This window comes from Papaver somniferum, chromosome 2, assembly GCF_003573695.1.
Source record: "Papaver somniferum cultivar HN1 chromosome 2, ASM357369v1, whole genome shotgun sequence".
NCBI lineage: Eukaryota > Viridiplantae > Streptophyta > Magnoliopsida > Ranunculales > Papaveraceae > Papaver > Papaver somniferum.
The window spans coordinates 210,287,312-210,312,786 of NC_039359.1; the positions used below are offsets into that span (position 1 = coordinate 210,287,312).

Here is a 25,475-nt window from a genome sequence, read left to right on the forward strand (position 1 = left end):
GATAACTAATTACAATAACTGATTACTGTGTAACCATACTAATTGCCATATATCACCAAACAGTTCTGTGTAACCATATTAATTGCCATCCATCACCAAACAGTTGTGGTTACGATGTAGCCATATTAATTGCCATCCATCACCAAACAGCTCTGATTACCATGTAACCATATTTATTGCCATCCATAACATTTACATCGTTGCAAGTGCCTGTCCTACAAAAAGTTTAGTTGCCACGATAGTTGTGGAATGATTTGGGAACCACATGCCAACTAGCAAACATAATTGTGAAAGGATTTCGTAACTATCTATCAACTGCAACTTAGTTGCCTTAACTTATTACAATTATGACATTAAGATACTCGGCTATTATCAGATTAATCGCTAAATACACTCACAACGGTATCTAATTTAGTTGCCATATGTCGTAGCAAGTACCCGACAACTACAAAAGCTTAGTTTTTAGTATGTTTGGAAACTCCATAACACCTTTTAAAATTAGTGGGCTTAATTTATAACATGTAACTAATCACGTATTCGGCTACACCAACATAAGTTGCCAAAAGTATGCATAGCAACTAAATTTTTATCGTAGTTGCCTTAACATTTGGAAACAACCCATATGGCAACTTAGGCTCCGCAACTACCACTAGTTGCCTTTATGTTTGACAACTAAAATCTCATTTTAGGCAACTAAATTGGTTTTGTTGCTATTGCTCAGATTTTTCGTATGTCGATATGCATGTATTGATAAAAGAATGAATAGACTTTTGACAAATACAAAACTTAAGCCTATTATGTCAATTTTTGATGGAAGATAGGTTAAAATCTTTTGTTTGAATCCTTGTGTATTCCGCAGTATTGATCTTCCCTGATCCATATTTTATGTATTATTGCGAGGCTCCGTAAAGTGTCTTATGTTGAGCACTAAAACGACCAAGTTAATTATTTTTATGATTAGCTTAGTTGTTGTTCCGCGAGATACTTTATGTCGAGCATATTCAACTAAATTAATCATCTTGTTTGGTTATTTAGTTGTTGCTCCGTAAGTTTTCTTATGATGAGCATGAGCAATTAAATTGATTACTTTTGTGATTAGTTTGGTTGTGTATTTCGATTAGATTAATTATGGGTTCTCTTGTGATTAATCTAATTGTATATTTTTGAGTCTCCATAAGTTCACTTATGTTCGGCATTTTCGATTGAATTTAATTGAGCTTTTTGGATTCAAATTCATACTTGTATGTGATTTAATATGTCCAAAGAAATCCTTCTTTTCTTTCGAAATTAAGGTCGATCTTGTTGTTCTTTCGGGAATGACATTTTATGGGGGAGAGTTCTTAATTGAACTTGTGCTTAATTGCCAAATCTTTGTGGGGAGTGCGGGTGTGGAATATTATAGAGGTTATCTTGTATATTTATAAACTCCTTGATGAATGCATTTAGCTTCGGCTTTATGATTGCATCTAAATAAGATGATATGTGTTTCTTTCTTTTAGTCATGAAATGTCTCTTTCGGAAATTTCATTAGGATCCCGTTCTTGTACCTTTGCCAATTTTATTGACAAAAAGGGGGAGAATTAATATGTAGTTTACACTACAAATACATATGGTTTTCGGATCATTATGTAAGGGGGGGTGGTTTCCATGTGAGATGGAGTATTGACTAAGGGGGAGTGATACATATCACCATAGTATTGTTGTTGAAGTTGTGATACAATTGAACTTTGACGTTGTGTAATGATACTATGACACTGTATAACAATGATTGAGAACTCTTGTTTTCTCGTTGTTATAGCTACGAATTTTCAACAACGATGATGCTAAACTTACAACCTTTGGGATCATTGGAGTACTTGGAAGTGACGAAGATTTCAAGTAATGTTGAAGATTAGACATTTTTAATAGGAGCTACAAAAGTTAATTTATTTACTTTTTGTATTCCATATGTATTGATAGTTTTGTCACTAAAATTGACAAAGAGGAAGATTGTTAGAGCATTGCTCGGTCGAACTCCCATTCGTTGCTATCTCAAGCATGTTTGTCAATATTAGTGATCAAAACTACAAGTCTTGATTTCTAGTCTAATATAGCTAAGGTCTCGGACTAGGATAGAAAGTGTAGTTGAGATCAAGAACTCCATGGCAATCATCATACAAGACGAAGGACTACTCAAGGAACCGGTGGATCTTCATCGACTAAAAGGTATGTGGAGACTTGAACTTATATATCACTCAAAAGTCTATTTATCTCCTATTTTGAGAGAAAAGTCGTTTTTATATATAGACTTAGATTATACACATTTGTTATTTTGAGCCGAGTTTATCTCTCCTATCTATTTCTCGAAATATGTGTTGGTAAGCTTTCGCTTTATCCAAGTTCATCTTTACCTAGTGATGAAAGTCATGACAAGTTTCAATCACTTTGAAAATTGCTTACTTTGAAGAAAAATAGTTTATGAATAACAACTATAGAATATCAACGTCCTCTAAAAATGTTTCAATGATTGAAATGAGAGTTTAGATTATATTACCATTGGAGGATATAAGCATTGCTGTGGAAACACATATATGTATAAGGAATGCAATCGCAAACCGTGTCTATCTAGTTCATGAACCAATTTGATTGAACCAAATCTTTTTTGCTTCAATTGTGTCTTGTGTTGTTACATAAGATTTCCTTGCAATTGCAACTCTCTAACTAGTTCATTTGGGTCACTTGAACTAGTTATGGTGAAGAAAAATGATATGAAAGTGATCATATGGATAACCATTTGGCTAACTATTGTTGAACCAACAAATGTATAAGTTTGGGTACGGTTACACAAACCTAGAAACGTGCATTTCATTTGTGTGTAACAAGCTAGTTTTCGATCTAACGGTTGAAAGATATTAGCTTGAATCTAATCAGGTTTTCATCTAACAGTGAATATTGAATGCTTTGTTACCAAGCTAACATTGGTTTTCATCTAACAGTGAATATAAGGGAGAACTCTAGCAACTGGGAAACCTAATCCCCACACCTTTTGTGTGATACTAGTTGTGCTAAGCTAGAGTCCATTCTCCTTTAACCTTTGGTTTCTTCTTCTAAACCAGGTTAACGACTTAAAGACTTCATTAGGATTGTGAAGCCAGACCGATACTACTTTCTTGTAGTTGTGTGATCTGATCTTGTTGTTTCTATCGTACGAGTACAGTTGTAATAATTGGCTTGAGATTGATATCTCCGATAGGCAAGACATAAAAGAAATCACAAACACTTCGTCTCATTGTTTGTGATTCCGCAATATCTTTTTTCGCTGCGTCGATTAAGATTATTGTGAGGTGATTGATAATACTAGGCTGTTCTTCGGGAATATAAGTCTGGTTTATCAATTGGTTCATGTTCACCTTGATTTATCAAAAGACGGAACAAAACTCGTAGGTATATTTGTGGGAAACGGATTTATCTATTACCGTAGACTTTTCTGTGTGATACAAATTTGTTTATTAAAGTCTTTGACTTTGGGTCATAGCAACTCTTAGTTGTGGGTGAGATCATCTAAGGGAATCAAGTACGTAGCATCCTGTTGGGATCAGAGACGTATGAGCATAACTGTACCTTGGATCAGTGTGAGATTGATTAGGGTTCAACTACAGTCCAGACCGAAGTTAATTTTGAGTTTGCTAGTGTCTGTAGCGGTTTAATACAGTGTGTGTTCAAACTGGCCTAGGTTCCGGGGGTTTTCTGCATTTTCGGTTTCCTCAGTAACAAAATTCTGGTGTCTGAGTTATTTTTTTTCCGCATTATATTTTGTTATATAATTGAAATATCATAGGTTGTGCGTTGTTCAATCAATTAGAATATCCGACCTTTTGGTTGTTGATTTAAATTGATTGACACTTGGATATTGGTGTTTGGTACCATCCAAGTTATCTATCTAGTATTTGATAAAGACTCGCAGATTTCAATTTGCTTGAGTATCTATCAAATCGAGAGATTGAGATATAAACTCTTTGATATACTTATTATCTAGATTGAGTCTGACTGTCTAGTTGATTCTCTAGAAAGTATATTGGAGTTTGTCCATACAGATTGTTAAGCGAAATATTGGGTGTGGTTGTTGTATCCCCACTTTTTCAGGTAGTAGTCATAATCTCACTGAAATGTGTGTTTAATAGTTTCTCCAGATTATTCTTCCCACTACACCAGTTACCATCTTTGTCCTTTGGAGATTCTATTTTGTTTCGAGTTTTGCTTCTTTTCGCTTGCAGGTGAAAATTTTTAGTATTCTGATCAACTTATATGAACATAATGTCCCTTGATTTCTTACTATAAAATTCCTCTTCTCTAATGTGCCATTCTTTTATTTGTTTCTCTACTTCTCGCACCTTCTCTGTGTTATCCTCCATTAAGCTTGTTGTTGTAGAGTGGAAAGTTCTTGCTGAAGCTTCTTGATGTTGTACTGTATATCTCCAAACAATTCCTTGTTCCATTTTGAGAGAATGCATCTAGTTTCACTTAGCTTTTTATCAAGCACAAAACCAGCTGAACCACAAATCTGTTTTGACCAAGCATTCCCAATTTTCTCCTTACATGGGCTTTCTCTTAGCCAACATTGAAAAAATTTCCATTTACGAAAATTACAAACATCATTGGAGATAAATCAAGACAGATGGGGCAATGATCTGATTTTAGAAAAGGTAATTCCTCTAGAGAAAATCTGGTAAAGACAACATTAATTAAATCTCTATCCAATCTAGTTCATATTCTACCAGTACCATGCAACCAACTCTCAAGACAATTGAGGAATGTTGCTCTTGAAATACCAGCAAACCACAGGAGAACTATAGGAACCTCTCAAACTATTAACCAAGCAGCGGATGAATGGTCTCGTGGAATGTTGGGAAAACTTATGGAAAAAGGAAAAATGAAAATGAGTATCATTAGAGGAGAAATCAATTCTTTAAAGGGAAAGTATAAGAACAAAGAAATCAGGATTATGGGTCATAAACTAATGTTGGTGAAGCTAAACAATGAAGAAGAACATGATTAAGTTATCAAAGAAGGACCTTGGGTTATTTGTGGTGATCTTTTTGTTATCCAGAAATATTACTCAAATATTCCTTTAAAGGATTATGTTTTTACACACCAAGAGTTCACGCTGCATTGTAAATACTTGAAGTTTGAGCATATGAATACAGTGGTACTGGATGAAGCTATCAAATTCATGGGGTAGAATATTGATACAGAGCCTGAGAATTGCAGACCAAGATACGAAAATACTGTCAAAGCAAGAGTTGAAATGGATTTGGAAAAAAAAAATTACATCGAGGGGGGTGGTGGAAAACTATAACTGGAGTGATGTATGGATTGGATATCATTGGGAGTTGCAACCAAAAAATATTTGTGACAGATGCTCTGTTGTGGATCACATTGATGAGACTTGTGCACATACTGCACATCTTTTATACCTGGAAAGCTTATCATATGTTGTATATGAGGCTTATTTAAGAGAAGAAGTTGAAGTTTATGAAGGAAATGATGAGAGAGATCAAAAAAATATATACTTTCTATGAGGGGATGAAAGAAGAAGAGGTGGATGGTGAACAAAGGAAAAAAAAAGAGAATGAGAAACTCTGAACTTAATCAAGCACCATCTATGAACCCACACCATATCCAACCACCCATTGTCTTAGAAAACCCTAGAAACACAAGTATGGACCAACATGCAGTTGTAAGGATGGACTCAAACAACTCAAGTGCAAGCACATCTGACCCCATAATCATGAGTTCTGGAGATTCTCTTCAGGTATACTTCATAAACTTTATCTTTATAACAAAATTTTTAGATTTAATTTATTTTCACAAGTGCAGTCTTATTGTTACTTGTTCAGAAAGTTTTATCTCTTATTTATTTACCATGAAGATAATTTCTTGGAATCGTACTGGATATGCGGCTAGGGATACTAGAAACTACATGAGTACGTGACATCAACAAAATGCTTCATCCAGATATAGTTTTTCTTCAAGAAGCCAAAATAAACTCTGATAAATCCTTGTATTATAAGACCTTTATCTTTCCGAAACTATTTTTATGTTCCATAAATTTGTACATCTAGGGGAATCTGTTTAATATGAAAAGATGGTGTTGAGCTGGATATTATTTACCATGACAAAAATATGATACATTGTCTTGTGCGCAGTAACCCTGCTAAACCTCGTTGGCTTCTCTCGTGTGTTTATGGTTCACCATATCCACAAGAGAAAACTTCTCAATGGGATTTTGTTCAAAATATTTGTGATCAGTTTGATATTGATGCACCTTGGGTCTTCATATAGGGGATCTTAATATAAATCTTCTTGCTGAAGAAACAATAAACAATAATGCTAATACTTCCTATAACTCTAGACTTGTTCAATTGGAAAAAGATGTCGGTTTATAAGGTTAGGTAATATTTATTTTTTATATATACCTATTGGCATATCGTTATCAGCATCAGCATCCATGGAGAGCAAGTCCATGTCTGTCCATCACTTCTTAGAACGCAGCAGGTGCTTACTTGGCTTATTAAACTTGGTGATCTAAATTTAGTTTATTCATGCTTTTCACTAAAATAACGAAACACACATGTTTTAACCTAAAACAGTCTTTTTCTCATGCCTTAATCTCTATAACTGAAGCTACACTGTTTTCCGACATTTGGATGCTCCAAAATCTCCATTTAGCTTATACCAGATGATTTAATAACCTGCAAGAGTAGAATTTTTTCTCACGGATACATCAACAAAAATTAGATCACAATCTGCATTCAAAACTGTTGAGTTGCTAGCATATCATGAGATTGTTTAGTATCAAACCAGATGAACATCCATTCAAGAAAACTGTTGAAATTATTTATAACAGACAAAGTATATCGATAGAAACCAAACCAAACAACTTTTGTATAGGCACGGTGCAGAAACATGTGATTAAAAGTTATATTAGTTATACCACAAAAAAAGGATACAATGCATCTGAAGTAATGTCTAAAGAAAACAAGTAAGATTTTAAAGGCAATATATAATATGTAGACATCTCCATATAAAAATTACAAAATTTGGTAAAATGTCCATGTGCCAGAGCCAGAGCAGTCTTTTTTGTTGTTATGGAGAAATAACACTGTGACCACGAACCAATTTCCAATAAGTGGAGAAAAAAATGCTCAACCGATTCCTCATTATTATCACAGAACCCACATAAATTCACCACTATCATACCCCTTCTCGACAACATAGAAAGAGTGGGAACAACTCTATTTGCAGCAGCCCAAACCAAGAAACTAACCTTAGGAGGGATTATCTTGTTCCAAATGTATTTAGATGGAAATTTTGGAGGTGTGATATGTCCTTGATCATGCATAAGCCAAGCATAACAAGAACTAATAGAGAACATACCTTTGGGGCTGTAAGTCCATTCCCGTTTATCATCGGTTGCAACAGGAGCTCCTCGATCGTCTAAAAGTCTAGAGAATTCTGTAACTTCTTGAATTTCCTGATCCTTAAGCCTTCTACAAAAGTCAATGTTCCAAGACGGTCCAACCCCGTCATCGATGTAGATATCTTTAACTGTAGGTTCCTTCTTTCTGCTGATTTTCCATAGTTTTGGAAATAACTCTCTAAGAGTTTTTTCATGACACAAATCTTCCCTTTCATTTGGAAGATTTGGGAACATTTTCTTCAACAGCTGGGTTTTGCCTGGGTTCATCCCACAACCATTATTGATTTTTTATGGAAGTGGAAATTGAAGATTTCGACCAAACCCCTTGTGTTCTTGCGATATTGTCTTCCGTTTGCTTTGTGGTGGGTGGTGTGGTTGGAAAGAAATGACATTCAAATAGCGAAGAAGCAAGGGAGGAAAACCTTAAACTCTCTTATTATAGATATAAAGTTGTTGTTGCTTAGTTGGTCTGTTAATGTTGATTCATTCACAAACATGAAGTTAGATGACTTCGTTTTTGATTGGAAAATCTTGTTTAGAGAATAGTCAGTTGTAAGTTCTTTTTTCTCTCTTGTATCTTTCGAGGGTGCTGTCTTGGCACTTTCTTTTTCTATTTCCATCTTATCTTTTTTAAAAAAAATATTTTCCAATAAGTGGATTTAGTTTATTTGTTACATGATGGGGTCAAGGACCATCTAATAGTATCCTTACCGGTGGATGGAAGCTGCATTGTTTTATCAATTTAAGATGACTTAAAAAGTTCATCCAGAGATGACTCTTCCATTCGTCAGGAAAGTGATTGATCAGTTGGTCAACAATAGTATAATTTTGCAGATGAAATTTAGTTGGTCTGCATTTTTTTCAAAATTAATGATAAACATATTCTTGTATATCAACTAAAGAAGAAACTCTCAATGTTTTTGGAAATTCTTTCTAAAGAACATTCAACAACAGCCACAGACATGGTATCTTCCTCCTTCTCTCTATTTAATAATCTCACACAAACCCTAGGAAATGCATCTTCTTTTTTATTATTATTATTATTATTATTATTATTATTATTATTATTAGAGCACATCATCTAAGTGGAGTCAGATCCTCGGTCCTTGAAAAATGAAACACCACACTTGTTCACTGCTCGTGTGATTTTCCCTGACTTGAATTGGTCTTGGTAATTGTTGCAGAGTCTCTAAAAGTGATATAGCAAAATCAGCTAATCTACCAACTATTATTAATTTACAGAAATCCCCTCAATTAGAAAGTTTCATTTTTGTTACCGTGCTAATATTCGTTAATACAATAGAATCTCTATATAAAAATATTATTGGGACAACAGAAAACTATTCTTATATAGAGATTTTTCTTATACAGAGTTTCACTTAATTTTAACATATTTGTATAAAAACACATGTTTCTTATAAGAAAAAAAGTACTCCCTAGCCTCCGTCCCATCAAAGATGACTTATTTCAAGTTTCCACAATTCTTAAAACAAGAAGGAGAGAGGAGAGAAGAATATTTTTAAGTTCTTCTTCCAATTATATCCTTATAATAACAATTATGTCCTTATATAGACTATCTCAAGTCTGAATCATAAATACATACTACTGTTGACGACTTGACAAGCTTGATATCTAAATTTGAGAGTGAATCAAGAGTCTCGATCCTCTATCTCAGTAACTCAGATCATTTCTAATAGATGTGTGTTATGCACTCATGCGCTTAAGTACACATATAGTCATAACCGTTTACCCAATCAATTAGGTTTGGACCACAAAAAAAACTCATCTACTAGTGTACTTCTAAAGTGGCGTTCCAGTAATATAACCCATCCGACGCAAGTATACTTACGTTTAACGTTGGTGTTCCAAAGCTTTTTAAACACTATGAAACTAAGAGGATACTAGAACTTCTCTCATTCTGTATTTTACCACCCTTCTTTTCCTGCATCCTTCTATTTGCTTTACTCTTGCCTCCTTTCTTCATTGTTCTTCTCTGAATGTTTTTGTTTTCTTTAGATTCAAGATCTCTGTGATTTTTTTTCCTCTTCTCTCTAGTTCCTTCAGTAGGAAAAAAAACGTATTTTGATCTCGAAGTATCAAATGAATAAGATGCTTTTGTATTCCTAATGGGCCAGCTGGTTAAATCCATAGGGAGTGTTATAGGGCTTTCTAATATACAGAAGTACAATTTTCCCCTTCTTAGAAAATCAAGAGCATGATCTCTTTTTATCTTGGGGTTTAAATTTTAACCGTGTTTTACTTTTGTCATATAGTTTATTTAAAAGAAACATTTTTGGATGGAACAAATAAAGAGGGATTTTTTTCCCTTCCCGGAGTTGCAAATTTTCTTCCACTTGCTACTCATAAGTACAAATAAACTTGCTACTCCCTCCATTCCATATGTAAAGGTGGAAAAATAGAAATTTCTTAGAGCATCTTCAACTGGGGGTGTTATAAATCCCATGTGGAGGTCTTATTTAGACCTTGATCTAGGGGGTTTCATGTGTGCGGTGAAAAAAAGAATGTTAGAATTTAACATTGTTAGCTAAATGCTTTTGTAGATATGGCGTAGAGAAGAGCAAGCTTTGGTATCAGATTATTGAAGACAAGTACGGAAAAGAGTTTTCCAACTGGATTCCGAGAAAAGTCATCCAATTGTATGGGGTGTCTTGCTGGCGGGAAATAGTTGATGTTGCAGGTTTCATCAGCCAGCATTCAACTTTATTCTTTCATTCTGGTATAGTGATTTCCTTCTGGAATGACCGCTGTCGTGAGCAGTCACCTCTATCCACTACTTGTCCTAATTTGTTCAAGTTATCTAGGCACAAAAACGCTTGCATTGCTGACATGATTTCTATTGAAGGTAATTAATTGGAAGTTTGACTTCAGGTGGGTCCTTACATACACAATAGCTCAAGAGTATGCAGTGCTCATTACAGCCATCGGTGACACCCCCTACTCGTGATGGGCTGGCAGATACAAGGAGGTGGAGTTTACATCCCTCCAATGTCTTTTATGTCAAAACTTTGTATTCACAGTTGGTGACAGAACATGGAGTGTCTCACTTCCCGCTTCCCTTCATCTGGCATTAGGTAATACCCTCAAAAATCAGTTTTCTCATGTTGTGTTTGGTTCGTGGCAAGCTGAACACTATAGATATGCTACAATGGAAAGGTAGGAATCTTCATAATGACTGTGCCTTGTGTGGTGGAAAAATGGAGTCACAAGACCATATTTTCCTGCACTGTAAGATTGCATACAAGTTTTGGTGTAACTTAACACCAACTACAAGTCAGACTTGGGTTTTGCCGGGTTCAATGAGGGATTTTGAAGAGACATGGAATACAAAACAATTCTCTCAATCAGGCAACTTCATATGGAATTTGATTCCGACAGAAATCGTTAGTTCAATCTGGAAAGAAAGGAATGGTAGAAGATTTGATGATAACTATCTCTTCAAAACTGATGACGCTCTCACCTTTGAAGCCAATTCTTCAGTCCTTTCTTGGGAAGCGGCTACAGGCCACCAGAACTTCTCTCATTCTGTATTTTAGTACCCATGGTTCAACACTTCTAAATGAAGTTAATTTAAAGAGGAATGAGTTATCACTTACCTTATAATTGAATTTACACCCTCTCAATTTATTAAAGACTTTAAAATTTCTTGGTGTATGCGTGAACCCTTGCTTCAAAACCTCAACGTTTGGAGTTAATCTTACAGGACCAAATGAAAAAAATAGAAGGATATGGTCATTACTTCCCTATCCCATCCTCTGAGCACTTTGGAAAGAAAGGAACACAAAGACATTTCGACAAAATTTGAAACCAAGTGAAGATTGTTTTTTAGATTTATGTGTAATCTTCTTTAGTTTTAGGGTCTTTCTGTGAAGACACATTCTTGGTACCTATTAGAGACATCCTTTTAAATTTAGGTGCAACATATAATGCTTTCAATGTTGTAATTTTCCTTGATATGTGAATTTTGGATAATATACAAAAATCAACCTGATTTTCAACTCGATAGACAAGTCTAGGCCTTTTTTTTCTTTCTTTTTTTGCATTTTTCAATTATAAGGCTACCATTCATATATCCATCCATCTTGGTTAAGTCACTTAAATGTTTACTTATTTACCTTTTATATGTTGCCACATTGACTTTATACATTATTTTGCAGGTTCGTCGAATTCGGTTCAGGGTCTTTTTAATATTTTTGCATTATTCCCCAAAAAGATTTATCATTTCAAAGTGTCTTGGGATTTTTGGAAATACCTCTATAACTAAAAGTGGAAAAGAATATAAAAAAAGGAAAACATAGGATGAAAGAAGACTCTCTGATTAGCTAGTATGAAACACACTTACCTTGCCCATATGCAAACCAAAAACATCCCACGGGAAAGATGGAAAAGAAAATATAAAAGGAACAAAGAAAGAAGGAAGACCCATCTAATCTAAAAGACAGAGACGGAGAAACTAAGAGCATAAGAAATGTTAATAGACTAGGTCGGAAGAACTCGAAATATCCGACCGATAGTGGAAAAGGACCTAGTACTGGGAACCCAAAAAATCCCACAGAGCCTTATGCAACCTTAAACAAAGGAGGAAAACCCCGTTTTCAAAACCTTCCCTGCAACTCTAAACTTTGATGCTAAAGGAACAAAAAGAAAAAGAAAAAAAAATCAATAGTATTGATCTTTTTTGTTTGAAGTCAATTGGAAAAACAAAACGAAACCGCATCTAATCTAGAAAGCAGGAATGAAGAAACTAAGGTTGCATTTTAAAATTACAGGAAAGGTCAAAGACAAGAGTGCACAAACACTTGTTTCTTAAAAAAAATCAGTTGAACAAAGATAATCGATCCTGGAATTACTTAAGATTGCAAACAAACAATTGATAGCAAACTTGAATTTTCTTATACCCTAATTAAGGAAGCTAAAAAAAATAGAAATAGACCCATCCAATCAAACATTGGGGGTCGGTACTCTCACCAAGCAACTTAAAAACAATGAAAACAGATACCCAATCAAACATTAAGACCACAGTAAATCCTAGATTAGTTAAGAAGACGAAACAAACAAACCAAACCCATAGTGTTCCAAGATTCCATAACAAAACCTAAACTAGATCATAGAAATGAAAAAGTAAAGTAAAGATGAAAAGAAAAGATCACAGTTTTTTTAACCATTAACCATAATTCTCCATGCAAAAGATGATAATCTGAAGAGAAAATAGCAAACGTAACTTCAAACCCTCAACACTGATCACCTCATCCATACCGACCATCAAGATTCATCAAGTTCAACCACAAGAGCGACGTTACTGACTTCAACGTCAACCGCCACCGCTGCCAGAACCACCACCTTCTCCAACAGAACCACCTCCTCCTCCGTAACCACCACCACTTCCGGTGTCGTCACCATATCCATTATCTTCCAAATAAAAAACCTGAACAAATCAACATAAGATCCGAAAAAACCTCAATAAGTTTCCGTTTCAAATCAATAGTAGCTAAAAAAACAAAAAAAAAAAGGTATACAAACATAGCCTTTTCCCTATATAAGAATATTATTGGGATAACATAGAACTATTCTTATGTATAGGTTTTTCTTATATAGAGTTTCACTTGGAAAAAGAAACGGCTAATTTTAGAACATTTGTATAAGAAACACATGTTTCTTAACAATAAAAAAAAACTCCCTCTGTCTCACCAAAGATGACCTATTTCAAGTTTGCATAATTCTTAAGACAAGAAGGAGGGAAGGATTTTTTAGGTTCTTCTTCCAATTATATCCTAATGAAGAACAATTAGTAAAAATTTAGAAGATATTGATCTTTCAAACTATACCAATGGTATTTGTATACTTTACGTCGTTAGAAGCATTTTAAAACACCGAGGTAATGAATATAAACATCATTATCAGATTATACATATTTCTTATACTAATATTTTAAAACAATAATCCTTGGAGAGGGAGTTTTAGAAACATGGCCTTGTTTATTTAGAAGTGTCAACTTTAGAGGACACAAAATTTAATGAAAAGGTCACCTTTGATGGGACGGAGGAAGTATTTATCTAGAAATTTTCAAAGTCTTCATAAGATTTCTACTTTTCTTATATAAAGGTCTTATTGTACTATCTCGATTCCGAATCATAAATACCTACTACTGTCGAGGACATGATAAGCTTGATATCTAAATTTGAGAGTGAATCAAGAGACTAGGTCCTCTATTTAAATAACTCTGATGATATCTAATAGATGTGTGTTTTGCGCTCATGCGCTTAAGTACACATATTGTCATAACCTTTTACCCAATCAATTAGATTTTGACCACAAAAAATAACTCATCAAGAAATGTACATCCAAAGTGGTGGTCCAGAAAAATAACCCATCCGGCGCAAGTATATTTCTGTTCAACGTTGGTGTTCCAAAATGATGTGGTTTTAACAATGATATGTAAGAAATCGATTCTCATACGTTTATAGAGATTTGGTTTAAGATCAATAAAAGAAAATTCTAAAAAAAAAACTAATTAAATTTGATTATTATTTGTTTTGTAACCAAGGAGAGACGAATCTAGGGTTTTGGATTCCACTACTTCTAAATTTGTAAACTCAATAATTATATAACTTTGACACAATATATACTCCTAATTTAATCAAAGCAATTTTCGAACCCAATTTCATGCTTTGGAAGTTATAACGTTACAAGCTCTCTCTTTTATGATTCTCGTCAATTATCTATAACCTAACTTTTTTCGCATATAAAATATCAGTAGTTTAAAACTTTTTTCGCATATAAAATATCGCATATAAAATATCAGTAGGTTATAAAATATCTATAACCTAACAGAAATATCAGTAGTTTAGAAGAGAAAATTTTTAATAAATTAAAAGAACAAAAATGGAGTAAATATGTCAAGGAAATTAATTACTAAATATTATCCATCAAAAATAGCTTCTTCCAAAACCTCAGAAAATATGTTTAGCTACTCATGAATCCAAAAATTGAGAAATTTTGATTATTCATTGTATTCAAAAAGAGTAAAAATTGCTTACAATGATTTTTAGCAACTAAATTGAATAGTTCAGCTACTAAAAAAGTATTGCAAGAAGTCTTTCGATATTGACAATGCAACGATATAACACTTCTGTCGTCGTTGTAGACGAAACGTCTGATTTTGCGATTGTCTTGAACGTACCTTTGTTCTTCGTGTTCTGTTTGATCCCAGCAGCAGAAAACTTTTCTTGCAGCTCGTGATTTCTCACAGAATTCTAGATATCTATTTTCTCCCAGACTCTCCGTCTCCCTTCTAAGACTCCCAAACAACGTCTATATACGCACCAGCCTCAAGAAAATATCCAAAATAACTAATAATTAATCCCCCTTTCTTCATGCAGGTTCCATTATTAACTCCTCCATGCGTCTGCTAACAGTCCAACTGCATTCAAGACGCTGGGTTGTCGTTCAGTTAGAGTAAGACTCGCTCTATCCACCCGCCTTCCTTCCAAATATATAACAGGTAAATTATGAGAATTATTTCTTCCCTATTTTACAACAAACACCAAATACAACAGAGTTTCGCTCCTCCAAAATGCGCGACAACATGTGTACATGGTCAGCGAAAATACTTGTCCAAATCCCTTAATGATCTTCAATAATCTTCAAGAATAACTCCAACAGAATCTCCAAAATATATTCGTACCATGTTTCTTCTAACCGGTGAATATATCCCTCCTTTCTTGAATTTAAAACACCAATCATTCATGTTTGGTCCAAACATGCAATTACCAATCTATTTCCTAGGGGTGGGACTTAGATTGGTTTGGCGGGTTAGAAGGCCTGGCCGAGACAGACCCGAGTTAGGAATCTTTTGCCCAGATTGTCCGTCGAACCCGTGGAGCCTATGGAGGTACTTCCCAAGTCCGTCCAAGTTATGTTCCTCGGGTTGACCCAAATTTCGATGGATATACGAGTTTGTTAATATAATGATAACAAATTTTAGTAATAATAAACTCTAATTGCTCTATTTATCTCAAAATTCCAAATAATTGAAGATTATTTATAATAATATAATATAAACATTTATCATATTGAATATTTAATGAGATAATATAATCTATATTTTCATTATTAGATTTGAAGATAATATCCAAAATTACTCTAAATAGATAATAACACCAATTATAAAAAAAAGTTTTATATATACAATTATATCATGGTTTTTCGGGTTACTTGAGTTAGAAATATTTGTGCCCATATTTGCCTAAATTTAACTCGAGTTTGTGAAATTTTGACCAAGATTACCCAAAGTCTTGAAATACGTTGCACATGTCCACCAAACGTTCGGGTTGGACATGAGTTGGGTGGGTTAACCCACCCCAAGTCCCACCCCTACTATTTCCTCAACAAAATCTCCAGTAATCTCGTTCAAAATTAATCTAGGGAAGTACACAAAAACTGAATATTCAAATTGGAATTTTCCCTCCTAAACATGTGAGCTTTGTTTTCTTCAAATCTCGACAAGTGAAAACTACAGTGAGACCCATTCTCCCAGATTTTTCCACTGAGAAACCCACAGACAGAAATCTGAAGGCGCGCACCCATTTTTAAGGGAAAAATTATTCTCTGACCCAAAATTATTGAAATTAGGTTTTATCGTGAGTTTCTAATGTTCATCGTACTCTTCTTCTTTTTTTCTTCTTCTTCTCTCTTTCGCTCTCGCTGGTTCGCTTTGTTCATCGAGTAGAGACTGAAATTTGTTTCGTCTTGGTTTTAAAATTAGGGTTTTAGAAATCTGTTTATTTTTTGATCGTCTTAGATAAAACTTTGAAACAAAGTGTAGATCTGGAGATAAATTTCGGGTTGCTCTTCCTAAAATTTCAGGGTTGATTTTTATTTATGATTGTTACAATCGATTTAGAATGTTAGCTCGACCGAAACTTGATTGAAAAAATAAAAAAAGGTCCAACTTCCATTAGTTCCAGGTTGTTCGTCGTGTGGCACTAATACTCATAATGTAATCCTATTAGTTTCTCGTTTGTGTATGCTCTATCTCTGATCAATCTCGTTGCACATAAAAGCTTATCAACTGTCAGGCTTTTATTTTATTTTTCAAGGTAAGAGGCGAATACAAAGCTAACGGTATTGGTACCTTTGAAACCCATGTAAACGGCTTCCTGTATAAAGATGATATTGGGCGTTTAAGAAGTTACATATGGATTCCAAATTTTATGGAAAGCTTCCCAATGATGATAATATGTCCATCTTTTACCTGACATACTTCTCCCTAGTTCGACTCGAAGAAGCATTCTCCGGTATGATCAGGCTATTCAACGATATCGAGATTGTTAATGATTGGCCATATTGGTGTTGGTGTTTAGTCATAATGATTGAATAATATGTTATGCAGTTATGAAAACGGTTGCATAACCTGTTATGCATCTACAAAATTTGTTGCATAACTTGTTATGCAGTCCAGAAAACGGTTGCATAACACGTTATGCAGCTACTTTTTTCTTAGTATTGAAACCAACAAAAAATAAGGTCGCATAACTTGTCATGCACCTACATTAATATCTATATAACATGTTATGCAATCGTGAAAATGGATGCATAACCTGTTATGCATTCGAAAATATGACTGCATAATGCATTATGCATCGAGAAAATTGTTGCACAATCTTTTATTCATCGAGAAAATAGATGCATGACCTAATATGCATCCGTAAATATGGATGCATACTGCATTATGCATCAATTTTTCATGTACGCACTAAAATCAACCAAAACAATGGTTATATAACTTGTTATAGATGCATAATTTTTTATGCAGTCAAGAAAATGGTTGCATAATTCGTTATGCGTCTGCATAATGTGTTATGCATAGTTTTTGGTGGCTGCATAATGGTTATGTAGTCAGTTTTCGAAATTTTGCCTAAAATGAAGATCACTTCCGATATTTTGGTGAAAAACAAAAAATTGATGTTGTTGTTTGTACTCGTTGCGTAGCTCTCTTAAAAAGATTTCCAACGATATAAAATTTATAAAATTCTAAGGCGCGGATTTTTAGATATGTTATATCCAAGTTGTGTTGCCAATTATACCCCTGATGCATAACCCGTCATGCGGATGCATAATTAGTCATGCATACATTTTTAATAATTTCTTATAATTATGGGTGTCACAAAAATAATTATGGGTGTCAAGGTACCTAAAATTAATTGTGGCCCTAACAATGAGAATATTATTATTTTTGGATCAGCCCCTAATTTTCCCTCTCGACAATCCAGTCAATTTTAAATGATTCTGACACCTATACCAAGCCCGTCTAGCCCAGTAGATCAAACCCATTGAATTCGACAATCTAGCCAATTTTAAATGATTCTGACACCTATACCAAGCATGTCTAGCCTAGTAGATCAAACCCATTGAATTTAAGCGTTTTAGTCTCTTCATAACCCCTTCAAATCACAAATCCTGATTCTGTTTTATTATAAACCTAGTTTCCTGCCAAATTTCAGAAGGTTGAAGAAGGTTACCCTTATCCAAATCCGGTGTCTCTTTAGCTATTCAAGGTGCCCCTTAGCAATTTCTGAGTGTCTTTTAACAAGTATTCTGGGGTTTTTTAGCACATTTCTGGGGTCCCTTTATTCAAAGCTGGGGTACCTTTAACACTTTTCTGGGTGCCTTTCAAGCCGATTTCTCCAAAAATATTTTTCTCTCAAAAATAGCTACACACATAAAACACCATAATAAGTACAAAAATGAACAATACCAATATGTAGAATTGAGACAGATTAAACACATAAATATGTCTATCGCAAATCTTTTTAAACACTATGAAACACTATATGGTTCAACACTTTTGAACGAAGTTAATTTAAATAGGAATAGGTTATCACTTATCTTGTAATTGAATTCACACCCTTTTAATTTATTAAAAACTTTTAATTTCTTGGTGTATGCATGAGGGTGCTTCAAAACCTCAACACTTAGGAATTAAAATTTCTTGGGGTATGGTTGTATTTTAGATGTGTAATCTTGTGTATTTTAGGGTCTTCCTGTGAGGACGTATTTCACTTGGTACCTATTAAGGACATCCTTTTCAATTTGGATGTAATATTTAATGCTTTAAATGAATCTAAGTTATGGTTGTAATTTCCTTGATATAATGAATTTTGGATATTATACAAATATCGGCCAGATTTTCAACCCGATAGACAAATCTATGCCCCTTCTTTTTTACACTTTTCAAATATAAGCCTACCGTTCATATCTCCATCCATCTTGGTTAAGTCACTTAACTGTTTACTTATTTACCTTGTATATGTTGCTGCCACATTGACCTTATACATCATTTTGCAGGTTCGTTGACCTCGGTTCAAGATCGTTTTAATATTTTGAAGATTGTTTTAATATTTTCAGGTTTGTTATATTATTCACCAAAAAGGTTTTTATTTCAAAGTGTCTTGGAATTTTTTTTGGGTGGGAAATCTACCTTTTACAACACTTTTCAAGTTCGTCGAGCCTGGTTTAGGATCATTCAACCGGTTTTAGGTTTATCGAGCCTGGTTCAGCATCATTGCACCGCTTTCAGAATCATCGAATCATTTACCCTCCCCTATTCAGGTTAATAGAATCATCGACTGGTGGTTGCCAGTGGTCTATTGAAATTGTCAAATTTTGGCATTCCTTTGTCTGAGAGGTATTCCCAATCCTAAATGAAGTTACTCTACTGAGCAATCACTCTTTTGGATTAACCTACACAATGCATCTTTGTTTCCACACAAACCACATAGCAAATGAATCTTTAACATAGCTGATGGGTATCATTTCCAAAATTGGGATCATCAAAACAAGATCTTAGCCAATTATCTAATCTATTGGGCTGAAGTCATGTCTATGGCAAACCAAATCCAATGTATAAATAGACGTTGTAGAGTAGAGACTCTTCCTCTTGTTTACAAAAAGAATGACTTTTTAGGGACCATGGTTTTTTTGAGGGGACCATGGTTTTATTAGGCCACCTTCCCTATAGTGATAAGGGGTGTCCTAAAACGTTGAAATGACTAACCTACCCTTAACCTAATTTAATTTAAAACCAACCTAATAACCACCTATATATATAACCACCACCTCCTCCCACCACCACCACCCACCACCTCCGATTACCACCACCACCACCTCTGATTATCACCACCACCAACCACCGATTACCACCACCACCGCCGATTACCACCACCACCACCACCTCCGATTATCACCACCACCAACCACCGATTACCACCACCACCTCCTACCACCACCACCGCCTATTTAAGAAATGTAACAACATCAATGCAATCACAATTAAGTTTTGTTACATGATAATTTTATCGAGTATAAAAGACGCCAGCCGCAACCTGATTCTGCCATGGGACCACTCCGGAGGTATTTTCCAACAAACCCTTCACTTTAATTTGATTTTGATTGCTTCAGTCGAATAGAAATCATCAAAATAGGGTTTTAGTAGGAGTTACAGATCCATGTTCGGTTAGGTCGATTTTCCAAAAAACCCTAGTTTACTAACCGAACTTCTTGAAAATGAAGAACACGAAGAACAATTCGGTTCTATTGGATTTAAAACTAAGTCACCGAACTCTCTGTTCGGTTGTTTCGCAAAAAATTTTAAAACTACAAAGTAACCGAACTCCACCCTTAGAACCGAAAAAAAAAAATCCAGTCTAACCGAACTGTGTTGTTGTGGCCACTATCTTGAGTTCCAAAATAACCGAACTTAGCCAATAGAGTTCGGTTTTTTCGCAAAAAATTTTAAAACTACAAAGTTACCGAACTTAGCCAATAGAGTTCGGTTGATTCGCAAAAAATACTTTTAACCGAACTCCTTGTATTAGAACAACAGAAGTCCATAAGTTCGGTTCCTTCGCAAAATAAGGATATCACCGAACTTTAGTTTACGAAAATAATGAGAAGTCCACAAATTCGGTTCGTTCGCAAAAATGTTAAGTTCTCTTTGTAACCGAACTCTACCTTTGAAACTTCGTAACCGAACTCTACCTAATTCGCCAAGAAATAAATTTCGTAGTAACCGAACATTTGCCTAATTGCATATATGCATATATAAGCCCAGTTCGGTTGATTCGCAAAATATGTTGAAGTTTGCGAACCAACCGAACTTCTAACACTAGGTTACTTTTAACCTTCAGTTCGGTTGGGAACTTGGTTGCGTTGAAGTTTGCGAACTACCCAAATAAATTGTTAAGTTCAAAGTTCGGTTACCTACCATTTTATCCTAGGTAACCGAACATTACACTGTACGACCAAAACCTCCATTAACGAGCGAGTTCGGTAACCTGCGTGTTTGGAAAACGTAACCGAACTACACTTTCAGGTGTGTTCGGTTACATGTTCTTGACATATGGTAACCGAACAGACCCAAATCTACATAAAAATTTTCATTTTTTTTGAAAGTTTGGAGCAATTCAACCAACATTATCTAAGTTTGAAGCACACCTGGGTACCAAATACCCTTCCTCCGGTTGTGGTTGGTAAAATCCATCGTTTTTCATGTTTTCCTTCTTCATCTTCTCTAACTTTACTCTCTCAATAATTCTACTTCTTTAAAAAAAAACATCTGATTTTTTAATCTCACTAATTATCTTTAACTCAATCATCTCATTAATCATTACACTAACTATTATTAACACTAACTAATCATCACCCAAAATTAACCAGGAGGGTAATTTAGGTATTAATATAAATATCCGGATAAGGGGTGACCTAGATTTACTTCTAATGTCTTTATCCAAAATAAAATCATGGTCCACAAAAAAACCATGGTCCCAAAAAATCGTTCTACAAAAAAGGACAAGACTTATCATGTGTCTTATTATATTTCCTAACCTTTCTCTGATTGGCAGACATTTATGTGCACATTTCCAATGATACGAGAGATTTTTGGTGGTATTTTGAGTTTCCACGGATGAGCCCAATTGAAATCAGGATTTCCTACATTACTAGTTTGAAGCTCTCTATCTAGTAACATTTTATAGGCTGATTTGACAGAGAACAAGCTATTCCTACTTCCTTGTCGACACCTTGCAAACACAATTTGATATTAGGGATTTGCTCGATAGTACCAGCATCAAATAAGCAGTTAGGCATATGTAAGTTCCAGTTTTTGGTATCAACATCAATCAATTGGCACTAAGGAGACACTACTGAAGGTATAGATGGATCCCACTTGTCCTTCCAAATAAGGATATTCCTTCCCTTGCCAATCTGCCAACAATAGTTCGACCTAACTATTTCCAGCCCAACACAAACACCTTCCCAATTCCAACTGCCCTTATAGATCATTCCTTATAAGATCTGAGTTAGGAAAGTACTTACGCGTCAATATTTTAACCCATAGAGCATCAGGGTTTCCAATCAATCTCCAAGCAAGTTTTGCCAACAAAGCTTTATTAAAAATTGCCGACTTTCTAATGTTCAAACCACCGAGGGATTTAGGGACAGTGATCTTATCCCAGGCTTTCAATACTAGTATTATGCCACCAAAAATATCTTTGGATAGCGTCGAGTTTGTCAGTAAGTTCCTTTGGCATAGGGAACACGTGCAGTAGATGAGTAACTAGTGAGCCTAAAACAGTTTGAACTAAGAGGGTCTTTCCAAGAGAACTTGAAAATATTCCTTTCCAAGTAGCAAGTCTACTATCAAACCTATCTAGCAGGCCCTTAAAGGATTCCATTTTGTTTCTCAGGAGGAGTTAAGGAACCCCCAAGATATTATCTTCAAGCGCTAGTCGCCTAATGTTTTAAGTATTAAACTATCGAATTTTTCCTATTACTATCAGTAAGAGGACTAAAAGCCATACCCGAATTTTCGTAATTTATAGACTAACCTGACATAGCACTAAAAGTCACAATTATGGCCAGCAAATTTCAGCATTGGATCGATTTTCACTTGTGAAGATGAGGCAATCATCCGCGAAAAATAGGTGAGTTATACTTGGGCTAGAAAGTGAGACGGTGATTCCTAGATTTTCCCGTTCAGCATGCCTTGAGTATATAAGTCTTCCAACTGATTTTTAACATTCCTAAGATTGGTTTTCAGCATTTCCAAAACACTGATTATTCCACAACCTAAGAGCCTCCTTGACATTTTTAAGGCATTTTTTGTGCTTCAAAGCACTAGAACCATTCTGAGGAGAGAATCAATTTTCTCCCACTATAGGCCCTCTCATAGGATTAATATCCCTGACACTAGTTATCAGAAATGGACTGTGGCACTTCCTATAGGTACAAGGTGAAAAGTGTGGCAATTCGGGAAAGAGATTATACCACAACTGATTACCTAAACCTCTATCTAATCTCCCTTCAATAAGAGCACCATCTTATACCAAGTAAATGGATTTCTTGAGAAGGTAGACTATGAAGACAAATAAAATCAACAAAATTCTTAGATTGTGTAAATAAGACTGAGAGACAGAGTTGCCCCCTTTTTCAGATTGCGAAAGAATAAAATTAAGATCTCCTACTAACATCCAAGCATGGTTATAGTCTAGACTAGGCTGACTAACATAGTCCCACTGCTCATCCCCGTTACCATTCCTTAAGGCCCCACACATAAAAGTTACCATAACAGCATCAGCTCTCGCATCAATCTTAAACTTACAATTTATCATATTAAGATGGGAACCTAAAATTTCTAAGCTGAAGAGTCCTCCAGATTGGCCTATAGGATTCACCAACCAACTGTTAGGATAATTTATCTGATTCAAGAACCTATTCATTTTCTTATGATAGCAGCACAAAAAAAGAATCAACATTGAATCTAAGAAACATCTGGAAACTCAATCCGACTGACAAAATTAGTTCCATCCTGGGCACATATAATTAGTTCCAATGACAAAAAGGCAACGCAGGAGCATAAAGTTCAGTTTCAAAGCTTAAACCCATTTTAGCGTTAATATCTTAATCTACATGTGAGCTATCGTAGGATTGAATATTTACTCAAAACAACTACTGTACCTACATCATTTTATAAATTAAAGTTTGAAATGTAAAAATAAATCACATAAGGTCCAGATTATGTTCGCCATTCCTTGATGTCTTAATGAACCACGAACCACGTGAAAGACAAAGATCTAATACAACCTAACTGTGCTTCAGTTGATTGCAAAACCGTGCTTAAAGAAAGATGATTATCTCAAGGTTGACTTAATTATCATCCGAATGCTGACGAAGCTGCACTTACTTAATTAACATCCGAATGCTGACGAAGCTGCACTTGCAGCACTTTTCTATTGCCTATCACTATCAGAGTTTTTTCTACTCCCATATCATTTTATGCACTAATTGCACTGTGCTCTGTTTTTATGCAGACATCATTTAGGTGCCTACCTTTTTACATCCCTTACAGTAAGACATGGTACACCAGTGAAGCATGAAAACCGAAAGAATGCATAGTCCTAGACATTCATGTCTTAGCCTAAGTCATGTATTAGGTGTGAAAAATTATTCACTAAAAGTAGGATAAGACCCAAAAGATATATTTTGGCACTAACACATGCTCAAAAACTACAGAGTTTACATGGATGACAAACCAGACAGACATGCTTTGGGATTCAATACATGAAAGCTGTGCCAGGGTTTGTGCAAGCCCTACACAGAGTTTACCTGTCAATGCAAAAAAATTCCATCTGACTTCCCTCGGAAAAGGTCATGATATTATTAAGGAAAAGTTGTGCAGACATATTTTCAGGTAATATACAATGTGTATAGATTTTCCTTTACAGCATTAAATATGTCTGTATAGAGTTCAGTTTACTCACCTCACGTAGTGACTTTGAGATATCATCCATCGTCAAGGTTAGGCGTTTGTCCTGCATCAGGATGAAGCTACACTATACATACTAATTGCATGACCAGCATCAGATATGATCATATATAAATTGAGAGGACAAGAACTCCAATGCACCTTTTGCTGTTTCTTATCTCTGACTACTGCCGACTGCCTTGCCTAGGGGATGCCTGGATTGTGGTGCAATACGAAAAAATCAACAGCAAGACATAGATGTCTTAGAGAGCTGAGGGAAGTGCTTAACATACTGGGATACTCCATCACGGTTATTAAAACATGATCCAAACTAATTGGATGGTGCAGCAAGATATTAGTGAAACGACATTCAGTCAGCCGAGCGGATTAGGAGGATCATGGCATGCGCCGAAGCTCTATATTTTTATACGAAAACAAACTGACCCGACCATGTTCTACGTGACAGAACATAAGGTCGACACCTTTGCCCATTGCCTCTAAGTCTTCAATCTCGGCTTTCGATGGTGGATTATCTTCCCTAGTTATGTATACTACAGAATCTGGTTCACCAGGAGACGACTTCCTAAATTTGCTATTAGGCAAAAACACATCAAAAGCTGGTTGTGCTTCACCAATTATATGCATATTTCTGAGACCATCAGTAATGGAGAATCCCTCTTCCAATTCGGTTACTGACATTCCACTGATCTCTTTTAAGCCCCTAACGCACGTAGGATCATAACAATGCTTGTCATTCTTCACAGTCCACTGCACACCATGGCGACTAACAATATACCCAAGTGACTTCAAGTGCTTATAAGCTTGAAAAGAATCCCAACTACACCCATTTTTCCATTCCGTAAGCATCCCATACATATCACTTAAACAAAGAACCATACCATCACTGTCAACGAGAAGTAATGCTCCCCGTTCAGCCATGTACAACGTCTCCTCAATGGACAAATAGGTCTCACTGTTTCGAACTATTCCTGTTGTACCCCAACATCTACCTTTCATTTCTATAACCTTCGCCATTCTCATCTCTGAATCCCAACAAGCCTTGGATTTAGCTTTCCTTTGCTGTAATTTAGGTATGCAATCAGACATAAAGAGAAGCTCATCATCGTCAGAGTCTTGCAAATCAACCTCTAAATTTTGTGTTCCATCAGAAGAAACTTCCCAATCTGTAACCTCCAT

At 35.2% G+C, this 25,475-nt stretch overlaps 1 protein-coding gene across 1 annotated transcript; it reads right to left on the minus strand.

Annotated features, from left to right (window-relative positions):
* Window positions 1–12,788: 12,788 nt before the first annotated feature.
* LOC113352715 lies at window positions 12,789–25,475 on the minus strand. Its single transcript, XM_026596502.1, has 3 exons — window positions 24,723–25,475; window positions 24,295–24,345; window positions 12,789–12,902 (listed from the first exon to the last, which is right to left on the minus strand). The coding sequence occupies exons 1-3, from the start codon at window positions 25,473–25,475 to the stop codon at window positions 12,789–12,791; spliced, it is 918 nt and encodes a 305-aa protein (XP_026452287.1).

Bases quoted from the DNA above. Each gene is read 5' to 3' on its own strand.
- LOC113352715 (XM_026596502.1), bottom strand. From the start codon at position 25,475: ATGGAGGTTACAGATTGGGAAGTTTCTTCTGATGGAACACAAAATTTA. The intron at 24,346-24,722 runs GTCAGTTTGTTT...ATCCTGATGCAG, and splicing joins GTCACGTAGAACATGGTCGG to GACAAACGCCTAACCTTGAC. The intron at 12,903-24,294 runs GTGAGTAAACTG...TGATTTGTTCAG, and splicing joins TCTCAAAGTCACTACGTGAG to GTTTTTTATTTGGAAGATAA.